The 16,027-nt window shown below is 42.3% G+C and overlaps 1 protein-coding gene across 5 annotated transcripts in view; it reads left to right on the top strand.

Annotated features, from left to right (window-relative positions):
* Nucleotides 1-16,027, top strand: part of BARD1 (BRCA1 associated RING domain 1) — a 92,512-nt gene that overhangs the window by 25,965 nt on the left and 50,520 nt on the right. For all 5 annotated transcript variants that reach the window (XM_055573384.1, XM_055573386.1, XM_055573387.1 and 2 more), the window contains exon 4: nucleotides 6,532-7,484. In XM_055573384.1, the coding sequence (XP_055429359.1) occupies nucleotides 6,532-7,484 (953 nt within the window). The remainder of the gene's footprint in view (nucleotides 1-6,531; nucleotides 7,485-16,027) is intronic.

The following is a 16,027-nucleotide window of genomic DNA, read 5'->3' as shown; positions in this document are numbered from 1 at the left end:
TCCTGACTCAGGGATTAAACCTGGGTCTCCTGAATTACAGGCAGACTCTTTACCGTCTGAGCCACCAGGGAATTTAAGAGAACATTTCAAATAATTTATTCATCAATTCATCAGTGTTTTCTGAGCACTGTTTATGTGCTCACCACTGTGCTGGGCTGACTGGGTTGGTTTTACCTGTCCATATGGAGTGAGAAAAGAGAATGTTAAGGGAATATTTTTGAATAAAGGTTGACTTATTGGAAAAGACCCTGATGCTGGGAGGGATTGGGGGCAGGACGAGAAGGGGACAACAGAGGATGAGATGGCTGGATGGCATCACTGACTCAATGGACATGAGTTTGGGTCAACTCTGGGAGTTGGTGATGGACAGGGAGGCCTGGTGTGCTGCGATTCATGGGGTCGCAAAGAGTCGGACACGACTGAGCTGCTGAACTGAACTGAACTGAATGGGCTTAAGGGCAAAAACAAAGCAAGAGAGCTTGAAGAGGGACCACTGCCAGAATCAGAAAGTGAAATGCTGTACAGTTCACTCTCTATTTTTGGAGCCTCTGTTAATAGGCAAGATTGGTAGGTCTGAAAAAATAAAATACACATAAGGATTATACTATAAGTTGTGTAAAGAAAAGCTCTCTTCCCCTTATGTGTCCTCTACTCACCCTACTGGGCTTCCCTTATAGCTCAGTCAGTAAAGAATCTGCCTGCAATGCAGGAGACCCAGGTTTGATTCCTGGGTTGGGAAGATCTCCTGGAGAAGGAAATGGCAATCCACTCCAGTGTTCTTGCCTGGAAAATCCCATGGACAGAGGAGCCTGGTGGGCTACAGGTCGTAAGAGTCGGACACGACTTAGCGACTAAACCACCACCACCACTCACCCTGCTATTACATACAGTAAGTACTGTTTCACTTCTGACGCCAGATGTGCAGGTTTTCCTCACATCAAGCCATGATGTGCCATCAGCTGGGTGTCAGTTTACCCAGTTCTGACACTGTCTACCTGGAGATAGTGTCAAATCTTACAGGTTAGGAGTCCCATAAGACTGCCCCCACTTCCTCCTAGGTGCCACTCTCAGGTCCAGTTTGTGCTTCTGACCCACTGCCTATAAATTGTAGGCTCCTGTCAACACCTCGAATTTAAATAATTTGCTAGAGTGTCTCACAGATCCAGGCATGCATTTTACTTACCAGATTCCTGGTGTATTGTAATAGGATATACCACAGGAACAGACAGACAGAAGGAGGTGCATAGGGCTAGGTGTGTTGAAGGGGCAAAGGGCTTCCATGTCCCTTCTGGGTGTACAGCTTCCCAAGCACCTTCACACGTTCATCAGCCCGGAAACTCTCCAACTGTGTTTTGGAGTTTTTTTTTTTTAAATGGAGACTTCTTTATATAGGGGTGTGTGTGTGTGTGTGTGTGTGTTAGTTGCTCAGTCGTGTCTGACTTTGTGACACCATGGACTATAGCCCACCAGGCTCCTCTGTCCCTGGGATTCTCTGCATAAGAATATTGGAGTGAGTTGTCATTTCCTTCTCCAGAGGATCTTCGCAAGACAAGAATTGAACCTGTGTGGATCACAGTAAACTGGAAAATTCCGAAAGAGATGGGAATACCAGAACACCTGACCTGCCTCTTGAGAAACCTATATGCAGGTCAGGAAGCAACAGTTAGAACTGGACATGGAACAACAGACTGGTTCCAAATAGGAAAAGGAGTACGTCAAGGCTGTATATTGTCACCCTGCTTATTTAACTTCTATGCAGAGTACATCATGAGAAACACTGGACAGGAAGCAGCACAACCTGGAACCAAGATTGCCGGGAGAAATATCAATAACCTCAGATATGCAGATGACACCACCCTTATGGCAGAAAGTGAAGAGGAACTAAAAAGCCTCTTGATGAAAGTGAAAGTGGAGAGTGAAAAAGTTAGCTTAAAGCTCAACATTCAGAAAACGAAGATCATGGCATCTGGTCCCATCACTTTGTGGGAAATAGATGGGGTCAGACTTTATTTTTTTGGGCTCCAAAGTCACTGCAGTTGGTGACTATAGCCATGAAATTAAAAGACGCTTACTCCTTAGAAGAAAAGTTTTGACTAACTTAGACAGTATATTAAAAAGCAGAGACATTACTTTGCCAACAAAGGGCTGTCTAGTCAAGTCTATGGTTTTTCCAGTAGTCATATATGGATGTGAGAGTTGGACTATAAAGAAAGCTGAGTGCCGAAGAATTGATGCTTTTGAAATGTGGTGTTGGAGAAGACTCTTGAGAGTCCAACCAGTCCAGCCTGGGTGTTCATTGGAAGGAATGATGCTAAGGCTGAAACTCCAATACTTTGGCCACCTCATGCGAAGAGCTGACTCATTGGAAAAGACCCTGATGCTGGGAGGGATTGGGGGCAGGAGGAGAAGGGGATGACAGAGGATGAGATGGCTGGAATGCAGTTCATGGGGTCGCAAAGAGTCGGACACAACTGAGCGACTGAACTGAACTGAACTCCTGCATTGCAGGCAGATTCTTTATGGTCTTAGCCACCAGGGAAGCCTGATCAAAGTTTTGATTGATTAAATCATTGGCCTTCCGCGATGGGCTTAACCTCTGTCCCTGTCTTCCTGGAGGTCAGGGGATGGGATTGAAAGTTCTAACCCTCTAATCCAAGTTGGTTCCCTTGGCAACCAGCCTCCAACATTAGGGACTTTCTGATATCTTATTAACATAAACTCAGGTGTGGTTGAACCAGGGCTTGTTATGAATAATAAAAGACACCCATTTTATCTTTTTCACGGGAGCCGTTTAGGTAACTAGGAACACAATTAAATGTAACCAAAGATGCCCCTGTGGTTCATATAGGAAATTTCAAGGGTTTTAGGAACTCTGTGTCTGGTACAGTGGGCTTCCCTGGTGGCTCAGTAATAATTTGCCTGCCAATGTAGGAGACACAGGTTCAATTCATGGGTTGGGAAGATCCCCTGGAGAAAGAAATGGCAACCCCCTCCAGTATTCTTGCCTGGGAAATCCCATGGACAGAGGAGCCTGGTGGGCTATAGTCCATGATGTCGCACAGGAGCTGGATACAATTTAGTGACTACACAGCAACAACAATGGTGGACAAAGACCAAATGTATATTTCTTATAAATCACAGTATTACATATAGTATGTATTTAGTGAAAAGGTTTAGTTTTTACTTAGTGAAAACTTAGGAATTCAAATGCCAGCTCAGTCACCAATTAGGTATATAACTTGTATTATACAAGTTTTATTTTCTTTTTGTTTAATTTACATAAGAAATATAAGAGAACATTCTCTTAGCAACATTGTAAGTAGTATGAAAGTGTGTAGAGTAAAATGTGAAAGTCCCCCTCTACCCTTTCAGTTCAGTTCAGTTCATTCCCTCAGTCGTGTCCAACTCTTTGTGACCCCATGAATCGCAGCACGCCAGGCCTCCCTGTCCATTACCAACTCCCGGAGTTCACCCAGACTCACGTCCATCGAGTCAGTGATGCCATCCAGCCATCTCATCCTCTGTCGTCCCCTTCTCCTCCTGCCCTCAATCCCTCCCAGCATCAGAGTCTTTTCCAGTGAGTCAACTCTTCGCATGAGGTGGCCAAAGTACTGGAGTTTCAGCTTTAGCATCATTCCTTCCAAAGAAATCCCAGGGCTGATCTCCTTCAGAATGGACTGGTTGGATCTCCTTGCAGTCCAAGGGACTCTCAAGAGTCTTCTCCAACACCACAGTTCAAAAGCATCAATTCTTCGGTGCTCAGCCTTCTTCACAGTCCAACTCTCACATCCATACATGACCACAGGAAAAACCATAGCCTTGACTAGATGGACCTTTGTTGGCAAAGTAATGTCTCTGCTTTTGAATATGCTATCTAGGTTGGTCATAACTTTCCTTCCAAGGAGTAAGCGTCTTTTACTTTCATGGCTGCAGTCACCATCTGCAGTGATTTTGGAGCCCCCAAAAATAAAGTCTGACACTGTTTCCACTGTTTCCCCATCTATTTCCCATGAAGTGATGGGACTGGATGCCATGATCTTTGTTATCTGAATGTTGAGCCTAAGCCAACTTTTTCACTCTCCACTTTCACTTTCATCAAGAGGCTTTTTAGTTCCTCTTTACTTTCTGCCATAAGGGTGGTGTCATCTGCATATCTGAGGTTATTGATATTTCTCCTGGCAATCTTGGTTCCAGGTTGTGCTGCTTCCAGTCCAGTGTTTCTCATGATGTACTCTGCATAGAAGTTAAATAAGCAGGGTGACAATATACAGCCTTGACGTACTCCTCTACCCTTTATTCCCAACCAAAAAACACAAAATCTTTTTCAAACGTACTGTTTTTAGTTAACCTTCCTAATCTTTGTTTTATGAATTTATGAAAATATTTGAATATAAACACAATAGAATTTTTAAAATGTAAGTAGGATTGTGCTACACTTAAAGTGTCTTGAGGATCTTTGCATGTTAGTTGATGTGTATAGCAGCTCCATAAGATTTTGTAATATAAATGCTCCATAGTTAACTGATTTTTAGTTGATAGACACTGACTTTTTTCCTCATTTGGGCTATTACAAATATTGCTGCAGTTAACACTCACACATTCAGATTTCCAGGAACATGTATGAATATTTTGTATATTTTGTAAGATAGGTTACTAGAGGTAAAATTGCCTTGTGAAAGAGTACATGCATAAAAAAATTTGCAAATATTTTATCACATTGCCATTGAAATTCCTCAGTGCACCTTTGCATCCGTGATGATACTTGGCAAAGGGCCCATCATGGATTCCTACACATACAGGTGGTTGCCATACAGGAAAGGAACTCAGAGCTTTGGGGAATTGACTGTATATAACACTAGTACTCTTGCCTGGAGAATCCCAGGGACAGAGGAGCCTGGTGGGCTAGAGTCCATAGGGCTGCACAAAGTCAGACATGACTGAAGCGCCTTAGCATGCACAGAGAAAGCAGAAATGGGCCTGCTTTTTTCCCCTGGGGAGACACTGCTGCTCCCTCAGGGTTGCTTGCTGCACACACAATCCTGAGAAATGGCCTGGGTAAAAAGTATCCAGGGCCTTGCCTTCTTGGTACACCCCACAGGAGCATGTCGGTGTGCTCGGGAGCCTGAGCAGATTGTCCCTGCCAGCATCAGTATTTTTTTCTCTAGGTGCATCCAGTGCTATAAGCCAGAAACACATGAATTGTTTTTGTCACCTTCTTCTTTATTCATTTCATCACCAAATCCTGTAAATCTTATCTCCTAAATATTTTTCAGATGATTCTACTTCTTTCTCTACTATCACCTCTCCAGGCTGTTATCTTCTACTTATATTGCTACTTTGCCTCTTAGCGATTATTCTTGCATCCACTCTTGCCCTCTTCCAACTTATTCTCCCACACTCCAGCCAAGAGGAATCTTTTAAAAACACAGATGTAGTCATGCCACCTGATTGATATAAAACATTTTCGTGGTTTTCTTTGGCTCTTAGCATAGGTTTTGGCTCTTAGCATACGTGTTGAGGTCTTTAACATTGCCAACAAGAATTTGCATTGTCTGGTAGTTTACATATGTTCATTTTTAGTATATAGAAATACAGTTGCAACTGAACTTGGTATATTGATTTTGTATTCTATGACCTTGAATAGTCACTTGTTTTATTAGTGATTTTTTTAAAGAGATTCTTTGGGATATTCTATATAGCTAATCAAGTTAGCTTTGAGCAGATAAATTTTTATATCTTCTAATTCATGTGATTTTTATCTTTTTCTTAACCTTGGTGTGCTATCCAAGACTTTCAGTGTGAGGTTGAATAGGAATGATGAGAGTGGACATCTTTGCCTTGTCTTGATGACAGAAACAAGATAATAGGAACAAAATAGTAGTCCAGGTTTTCTTCATTAAGGATGGCACTAGCGGTGTGTAGTTTTGTAGATGTCCTTAGCAGGTTGAAGAAGTTTCCTTCTATCCCTAATGCTGAGCCTTTTTTAAAATAATGAATGGATACTGGATTTGGCCAGTGTATTTATTTTTCTATATCTGTTGAGAAAAACCACTTGTTTTTCTTTTTAGTTTGTTTTATAGTGAATTATATTGATTAATTTTCAAAAGTCCTCTTTTAAAATTAAGCATCAGCTAATAAGTCTATTTTTTTCTTGACTTTATTCCCTCCCCAGCTAATAAGTCTTAATTTTTTTGACTACTGTTTATTAAGTCTTACCTGTTAATCTGTTTATTTAATATAGCTTTTCCCCATGGCTATCCTTCCATACAGCAGATTGTATGTTCTAATTATTTGTTTGTATATTTTGTCTTTCCCAGTGGAATGTAAGTTTCTAGAACATGGTCTAAAATCAGATAGGACTCTAAATATTTGTTGAATGAGAATATCTGCTTTCATAATCTGGGAAGGAAAGAAGAGGTACACAAATAAAAGGTGATACACCTTAGGAGATTTATCAACACAGTTCTTTGGGAGCTCAGGATGGGAGAGATTAAGTTCATGTAACAAATTTCTTTTCCTTTTTCCTATCAGATTTGAAAGAAGAAACATCTAGGAAGAGTTTATTTAATGATGCAGAAAGTAAGAAGAATTCAATAAAAATGTGGTTTAGTCCTCGAAGTAAGAAAGTCAGATATACTGTGAGTAAACTTTCAGTGCAAACCCAGCCTTCTGTGAAAAATGATGAAAATGCTCAGCAGACCTCCATGTATGAATTTGTCTCTACGAGCCCTCCGGTGGAGGTTTCTGAGGGGCCTAAGAAGCCTTCCACAAGATCCAGAAAAAAACAGAAAAAGAAAACTTTAGCTGAAGTCAACCGAAAATGGAATTTAGAGGCAGAAAAGGAAGATGGTGACCTTGACTCCAAAGAGGAAAGTAAGGAAAAGCTGGTATCCTTCTGTAGCCAACCATCTGTGATTGGTGACCTGCAGATAAATGGTGAAATAGACTTGCTAGCAAGTGGGTCCGTAACAGAATCTGAATGCTTGGATGAAGTCTTTTTACCATTGGCTGAGCATATAGAGTCTCCAGAAAGTGAGAGCAAGAATGAAGTAGTGACTCCTGAGAAGACAGTCTCTGCAAACTGTCTTCCGTCCAAGAAATCTTTGTCATCAGGTCGTAATAGGAAGCGTGGGCGTCACAACAGAATTTCCAGTCCTGTTTCTAAGAGATGCAGAAGCAGAAGTCAGAGCACTGGTGGAAACTCTGTTAAGCAAACAGTCCTCTTAGAAAACATGCCATTGCCTGGCTGTTCTTCACCACCTTCAAACAAACTTAAAGTTGATGACACATTAAGTAGGACTAGCCGTACTATATTGGATGAATCCATTAGCCTTTCACCAGGTACGCCGCCTTCTACACTGAACAGTGCAAGTTACAGACGAATGATGTGTAGCCCCTCAGCAACAAAGCTGTGGCCCATTAGCCATACAGCTGTGAAGAGAAATCATCGAGGAGAGACTTTGCTCCATATTGCTTCAATTAAGGTAGGATGCTTACTGTGAAATACAGCTTCACAATGAGACCCAGTATAAAATGGTTTCTTTGGAGTTTGTGAAAAATGACATGATTACTAGGCGAATTAACCTGACCATAAGTGGTACTTCCTGTGAACCGGGGAAGCAAGAATTGATAGGGACTTGAACCCTACCTCAAGCAGGGTCCCTGGGCCAGAAGAGTGTGACCTTGCAGGAGAAAACCAGTATTTCCATATTTCAGCTTCAACTTTGCCAAGTGCTTTTGTTTTTTTCTATTCCATAATGATTTTGTTTGAGCTTCCCTCATAGTTCAGTTGGAGAAGGCAATGGCACCCCACTCCAGTACTCTTGCTTGGAAAATCCCATGGATGGAGGAGCCTGGTAGGCTGTAGTCCATGGGGTCGCTAAGAGTCAGACACGACTGAGCGACTTCCCTTTCACTTTTCACTTTCATGCATTGGAGAAGGAAATGGCAACCCACTCCAGTGTTCTTGCCTGGAGAATCCCAAGGACAGTGGAGCCTGGTGGGCTTCCATCTATGGGGTTGCACAGAGTCAGACACGACTGAAGCGACTTAGCAGCAGCAGCAGCATAGCTCAGTTGGTAAAGAATCCGCCTGAAATGCAGGAGACCCTGCTTGGATTCCTGGGTCCGGAAGATCCCCTGGAGAAGGAAAAGGCTACCCGCTCCAGTATTCTGGCCTGGAGAATTCCATGGACTGTGTAGTCCATGGGGTCACAAAGAGTTGGACATGACTGAGCAACTTTGACTTTCACTTTCAATGGTTTGTTCAGTTTTCACCATTTTTTTTACCCATTCTTCTCATGCTTTATGGATATAGACACACCATTGCCAAGTTTAATGCCGGCAACATGTCTTTTACCCAGCTTCTAAGCTCAGGGCAGTTCGAGAAGGCATGAGCTTCTGTATGTTTGACCCTCCTGGCAGGCTCGTGCAGAGTCCGGAAGGTCTCACTACATGGCCTGTACATTCCTCCAGTGACTGGAAATTTGAGTGTCATGAATGACTCCTGTGGTTCACCACAGAGGGACTTCTCTGGGCCCCACAGCCAGCCTCTTCCTTTCAATAGCCCATTCTTTGCGTTATGTCTGTTTATTGCCTCTGTACCACAGAAGTGGCAATATTTGTTTTCTGGAAGCTACCTCTTTTGCTGAGCATGAGGTATACTTGCAGTGGTTACTCTTTGAAATTGACACAAGTGCTGGACATAGAGGGAGCACTTAGCGACACAGCTTTTTAGACTTTGGTTTGTGAATTCATTCAGGTGTTATGAAACGATAATATAGGAAAGATTAGTACTGAATTTAGGATAGTTTTTTTTTTTATCTTACAGTAAATTCACTGGGAAACTCAGGTCTTTTGCATGGGTAGAGAACTTTGGGAGGTCTGGAAAGAACCCTTCGAGACCCATGAGCATGAAGTTGGTGAGAATCATAAAATGTTTGGGAGGAACATGGAGTAGGCCGAGTCCAGATATATTCTTTCTGTGTAGAAAGGGAAAAACACAAAAATGAGTTTCTTCTAATGCTTTTCTTTTCTTGTTTGTCTTCTAATAAATGATGAATGTAGAATGCTCTGTCTGGTTCCCCTGTAAGATGACTATTTTCTAGGCAGTCCATATACTTTGAACAACTTGAACTTTTGGAGTTAGCTCTAGTTCCATTTTAGTCTGATTTTTGCAAGGTATGGTTTTAAAAAATCAGACTTTATTTTTTGTCTTCTTTGTTTTATTTATGTGTGTGTGTGTGTGTGTGTGTGTGTGTTCATGTGTGTATTAGAGTAGGTATAACAGTATTAACATTATAGTGTTATTAATGCTTCATAGATATAAGTAGCTAGCGTAGTAATCAATGTCTTTTGTTCATTTTTCTAGCTAGCATATGAATGTAGACTGCTTTAGTTTCTACATTCAGCTTTCTGGGAATTATTTTCTGACCACTAGTTAAGCATCCACTTACTTTGGTAGAGAAATTTTCTTTCAATCATAAGAATCATTTATCTTTATTAGTGGGGATCTCTAGGACCTAGTCCAAGCCGTGGTTTGTCAAACTCTTTATTAAAGGAGAAATTAAAGTGAATATTCCAGCTCTGTAGTAATATGGTCTTAACTATTCAATTCTATTTTAGTGCCAGAGTAGTCATAGACAATATCATAAACCAGTAAAGCTCTGTACACAAAATTGGGTATCGAGCCTTCAGGCCATAGTTTATCTATGCTCAACATGGGCCGTGGAAAAAAGCCCAGGGGAATCTTCAGATCAGATCAGATCAGTCGCTCAGTCGTGTCCGACTCTTTGCGACCCCATGAATTGCAGCACGCCAGGCCTCCCTGTCCATCACCAACTCGCTGAGTTCACTGAGACTCACGTCCATCGAGTCAGTGATGCCATGCAGACATCTCATCCTCTGTTGTCCCCTTCTCCTCCTGCCCCCAATCCCTCCCAGCATCAGAGTCTTTTCCAATGAGTCAACTCTTCGCATGAGGTGGCCAAAGTACTGGAGTTTCAGCTTTAGCATCATTCCTTCCAAAGAAATCCCAGGGCTGATCTTCAGAATGGACTGGTTGGATCTCCTTGCAGTCCAAGGGACTCTCAAGAGTCTTCTCCAACACCACAGTTCAAAAGCATCAATTCTTCGGTGTTCAGCCTTCTTCACAGTCCAACTCTCACATCCACACATGACCACAGGAAAAACCATAGCCTTGCCTAGACAAACCTTTGTTGGCAAAGTAATGTCTCTGCTTTTCAATATGCTATCTAGGTTGGTCATAACTTTCCTTCCAAGGAGTAAGCGTCTTTTAATTTCATGGCTTCAGTCACCATCTGCAGTGATTTTGGAGCCCCCCAAAATAAAGTCTGCCACTGTTTCCACTGTTTCTCCATCTATTTCCCATGAAGTGATGGGACCGGATGCCATGATCTTTGTTTTCTGAATGTTGAGCTTTAAGCCAACTTTTTCATTCTCTTCTTTCACTTTTATCAAGAGGCTTTTGAGTTCCTCTTCACTTTCTGCCATAAGGGTGGTGTCATCTGCATATCTGAGGTTATTGATATTTCTCCCGGCAATCTTGATTCCAGCTTGTGCTTCTTCCAGTCCAGCATTTCTCATGATGTACTCTACATAGAAATTAAATAAGCAGGGTGACAATATACAGCCTTGACGTACTGCTTTTCCTATTTGGAACCAGTCTGTTGTTCCATGTCCAGTTCTAACTGTTGCTTCCTGACCTGCATACAAATTTCTCAAGAGGAAGATCAGGTGGTCTGGTATTCCCATCTCTTTCAGAATTTTCCACAGTTTATTGTGATCCACACAGTCAAAGGCTTTGGCATAGTCAATAAAGCAGAAATAGATGCTTTTCTGGAACTCCCTTGCTTTTTCCATGATCCAGCGGATGTTGGCAGTTTGATCTCTGGTTCCTCGGCCTTTTCTAAAACCAGCTTGAACATCAGGAGGTTCACGGTTCACATATTGCTGAAGCCTGGCTTGGAGATTTTGAGCATTACTTTACTAGCGTGTGAGATGAGTGCAATCGTGTGGTAGTTTGAGCATTCTTTGTCATTGCCTTTCTTTGGGATTGGAATGAAAACTGACCTTTTCCAGTCCTGTGGCCACTGCTGAGTTTTCCAAATTTGCTGGCAGATTGAGTGCAGCACTTTCACAGCATCATCTTTGAGAATTTGAAATAGCTCCACTGGAATTCCATCACCTCCACTAGCTTTGTTCGTAGTGATGCTTTCTAAGGCCCACTTGACTTCACATTCCAGGATGTCTGGCTCTAGGTCAGCGATCACACCATCGTGATTATCTGGGTCGTGAAGATCTTTTTTGTACAGTTCTGTGTATTCTTGCCACCTCTTCTTAGTATCTTCTGCTTCTGTTAGGTCCATACCATTTCTGTCCTTTATAGAGCCCATCTTTGCATGAAATGTTCCCTTGATATCTCTAATTTTCTTGAAGAGATCTCTAATCTTTCCCATTCTGTTGTTTTCCTCTATTTCTTTTCATTGATCGCTGAAGAAAGCTTTCTTATCTCTTCTTGCTATTCTTTGGAACTCTGCATTCAGATGCTTATATTTTTCCTTTTCTCCTTTGCTTTTTGCTTCTCTTCTTTTCACAGCTATTTGTAAGGCCTCCCCAGACAGCCATTTTGCTTTTTTGCATTTCTTTTCCATGGGGATGGTCTTGATCCCTGTCTCCTGTACAATGTCACGAACCTCATTCCATAGTTCATCAGGCACTCTATCTATCAGATCTAGGCCCTTAAATCTATTTCTCACTTCCACTGTATAATCATAAGGGATTTGATTTAGGTCATACCTGAATGGTCTAGTGGTTTTCCCTACTTTCTTCAATTTCAGTCTGAATTTGGCAATAAGGAGTTCATGGTCTGAGCCACAGTCAGCTCCTGGTCATGTTTTTGCTGACTGTATAGAGCTTCTCCATCTTTGGCTGGAAAGAATTTAATCAATCTGATTTTGGTGTTGACCATCTGGTGATGTCCATGTATAGAGTCTTCCCTTGTGTTGTTGGAAGAGGGTGTTTGTTATGACCAGTGCATTTTCTTGGCAAAACTCTATTAGTCTTTGCCCTGCTTCATTCTGTATTCCAAGGCCAAATTTGCCTGTTACTCCAGGTGTTTCTTCCTACTTTTGCATTCCAGTCCCCTATAATGAAAAGGACATCTTTTTTGGGTGTTAGTTCTAAAAGGTTTTGTAGGTCTTCATAGAACCGTTCAACTTCAGCTTCTTCAGCGTTACTGGTTGGGGCATAGAGTTGGATTACTGTGATATTGAATGGTTTGCCTTGGAAACGAACAGAGATCATTCTGTCGTTTTTGAGATTGCATCCAAGTACTGCATTTCGGACTCTTTTGTTGACCATGATGGCTACTCCATTTCTTCTAAGGGATTCCTGCCCGCAGTAGTAGATATAATGGTCATCTGAGTTAAATTCGCCCATTCCAGTCCATTTTAGTTTGCTGATTCCTAGAATGTCAACATTCACTCTTGTCATCTCTTGTTTGACCACTTCCAATTTGCCTTGATTCATGGACCTGACATTCCAGGTTCCTATGCAGTATTGCTCTTTACAGCATCGGACCTTGCTTCTATCACCAGTCACATCCATAACTGGGTATTGTTTTTGCTTTGGCTTCATCCCTTCATTCTTTCTGGAGTTATTTCTCCACTGATCTCCAGTAGCATATTGGGTACCTACTGACCTGGGGAGTTCCTCTTTCAGTATCCTATCATTTTGCCTTTTCATACTGTTCATGGGGTTCTCAAGGGAAGAATACTGAAGTGGTTTGCCATTCCCTTCTCCAGTGGACCACATTCTGTCAGATCTCTCCACCATGACCCGCCCGTCTTGGGTTGCCCCACGGGCATGGCTTAGTTTCATTGAGTTAGACAAGGCTGTGGTCCTAGTGTGATTAGATTGACTAGTTTTCTGTGAATATGGTTTCAGTGTGTCTGCCTTCTGATGCCCTCTTGTAACACCTACCGTCTTACTTGGGTTTCTCTTACCTTGGGCATGGGGTATCTCTTCACGGCTGCTCCAGCAAAGCGCAGCCACTGCTCCTTACCTTGGACGAGGGGTATCTCCTCACTGCCGCCTTTCCTGACCTTCAATGTGGGATAGCTCCTCTAGCTCCTCCTGCTCCCGCCTGCGCAGCCAGGGCTCCTTGGGCGTGGGGTTGGTCCTCCCGGCCTCTTTCCCTGGCCTCGGGCACGGGGTTGCTCCTCCCGGCTGCCGCCCCTGACCCCGGACGCGGGGTGACTCCTCTCGTCGCCGCCCCTGACCTCGGATGCAGAGTAATTCCTCTCGTCGCTGCCCCTGACCTCAGACGCTGGGTGTCTCCTCTCGGCCGCCCCTCCTCACCTCGGACGCGGGGAAGCTCCTCTCCGCCGTTCCTGCGCCATCGCAGCCTGGCACTCTTGGCGCTGCCCATGACTTCGGACGTGGGTAACTCCTCTTGGCCACCGCCTTTCGGGCATGGGGTCCTCCTGGCTTCTGCCCCTGACCTCGGACCTGGTTTAGCTCCTCTAGGCAATAGCCATCTATTGACCAGAAGCCCTTACTGGTAATATAAACAGCCAGTGAATACATGTTTTCTATATTATAAGTATTATATACTGTATTCTTACAATAAAGGAAGCTAGAAATGAAAGTTGGTCAGTCGTGTCTGATCTTTGCGACCCTGTGGACTATACAGTCCATGGAATTCTCCAGGCCAGAATACTGGAGTGGTTAGCCATTCCCTTCTCCAGGGCATCTTCCCAACCCAGGGATCGAACCCAGGTCTCCCGCATTGCAGTCGGATTCTTTACCAGCTGAACCACAAGAGAATCCCAAGGAAGCTAGAGATAAGTATTAATTAAGAAAATCATAAGGAAAACATTTATGATACTGTACTGCTTTTATACAATACAAAGTAACATTGGTTTATGTTGTCTGTTTATGAGATGAATAGTCAGTACATACATCAGTGCTGTCTTGTATGATATAAAATAGTGTACTTGGTATATGCAGTACTAACACTAGACATCAAAAATGAAAAGATATTGTGAAAAATTCATATTTATTAACAGGTATAATGATTCATGCATTGATACTGAAGCAGCAGTGTGATTGCTTTGTGGTAGACAAGTGTAACTGATACAGTTGCATCACTGTAGCCTAGCCTATACTCTGTAAGTGAATCATAAGATTTTTATGGCCCATAGTGTCATACTCATAATACACTATTGGAAATATTGTTACATTTTAAAAAAAATGACTTACCTGTGATGATAGACTGATGTGCAGTTTCTCCAGTTGCAAGAGAGAGGCATACTGTACAGAGAGGCATCTTAAATGGTAGTGTAGTTCTTTGAGAGCAAAGTTATAAAAGTGTGAGAATACTAATGCATGATTAATTTAATTTAAATATCACCATAGATCAGGTAAGGATCAACTGTTATCTACATGTATTTTATGCATTCATGACATACCTAACTTTTCTTAATTTTTTCCACAGTTCTTTGCTACCTGGTGGGTCTGCAAGTTCTTTCAAAATGTCACAAACTTCGAAAATTTTTCCAGTATATTTATTGAAAAAAATGTGTGTTTAAGTGGACCCATGCAGTTCAGATCTGTGTTATTCAAGGGTCAGCTATACTATAACATGGAACAAAGAGCAGGGAAAAGGAAAGAGTTACAGCAGCCGAGTGATGAATACAGATCTGATGACGTTGCAGGTCGACAGAACAGATGAAGTTTTTTGCTGTCAGATAGATTTTGTTGTTGTTATTTTCTCCAGGAACATCTTGTACACGTGCCGTGCCCACGTTTTCCTTGTTTCCCTCGGATCCTCAGAGTGCACTGCTGCACCGCATACACCTGGTGGACGTGCTGAGGTCTGAGAATCCCATGGTAGTTCTCCTCTTCTGTTGGGCTGGTAGCATCCCTTGCTACAGAGATGGCTTTACAGAAGGACCTTTGAGCTTGGCCACATCATTACTAAAATTCTTTAATATCTTGCCGCATACCTACTTCCGGGCATCTTTGTTGGCCATAGCTATCACCCTCATGGAAGTTACTTGTGTTTTCTTGCCCTAGCCCCTTGAGATAGCTTCCTGTTGCTGTCATAGCTAGTAACCACACATTTAGTGAGTTAAACAAGGCAAATTAATTTTCTTACAGCTTTCTAGGTCAGAGTCTGGTATGAGTCTCACCAGACTATAATCAGTTCATCGGCTGTGTTATTTTCTGGAGGTATTAAGAGAGAACCCATTTCCTTGCTTATCTGGGTTATTCGTGGAAACTGTATGTGTGCTTGTGGTTGTGGGACTGAGATCCTGTTTTCTTGCTGGCTTATAGCTAAGAGCTCTTCTCAGGTTCTAGAGACTCACATTCCTGGGTATGTGGCCCTTGTCCTCTGTCTTCAAGCTGGCGACAACAGTACTTAATTGCTAAAAGGAGAAATTTTAGGTACCTGGTTAGTTCATTTATGTGTAAAAACCCAACCATTTTGGGTGTTGCTGTGTGTAAGTACTCAGTCATGTCTGACTCTTTGTGACCCCATGGACAGTAGCCCACCAGGCTTCTCTGTCCATGGGATTCTCCAGCTAAAATTACTGGAGTGGTTTGCCATTTCGTACTCCAGGGAATTTTTCCGACCCAGGTATTGAACCCACATCTCTTGCATCTGTCGCATTGGCAGGCAGTTTCTTTACAACTAGTGCCACCTTGGGTAGGTCATTATTATTGTACTTAACTGTACTGTCCTGTACTATTTTTATACAGATATTTATTCTAAAAACCTTACCTTTATAAGAAAAAAGTTTTGTTTGTGTGTGAGTGTATTTGTTTTTGAAAAGTTAACTTATATTGATGCCATATGCATGAATACGTGAAGAATATTTCCTTTGAATGAAAGGTTAGCAATAAGAAGATTCAGTGTGACACATGTTCCCTTTAAGGTATTATTTGAAAGCATCAAGTCTGTTTAAAAATTTTTATAAGCTTTGGTAAATACTGTTACCTCT

The sequence above is a fragment of the Bubalus kerabau genome, chromosome 3, assembly GCF_029407905.1.
Source record: "Bubalus kerabau isolate K-KA32 ecotype Philippines breed swamp buffalo chromosome 3, PCC_UOA_SB_1v2, whole genome shotgun sequence".
NCBI lineage: Eukaryota > Metazoa > Chordata > Mammalia > Artiodactyla > Bovidae > Bubalus > Bubalus kerabau.
Note: the sequence above shows the minus strand (reverse complement) of the source record. Positions and strands in the feature narration are given on the sequence as shown.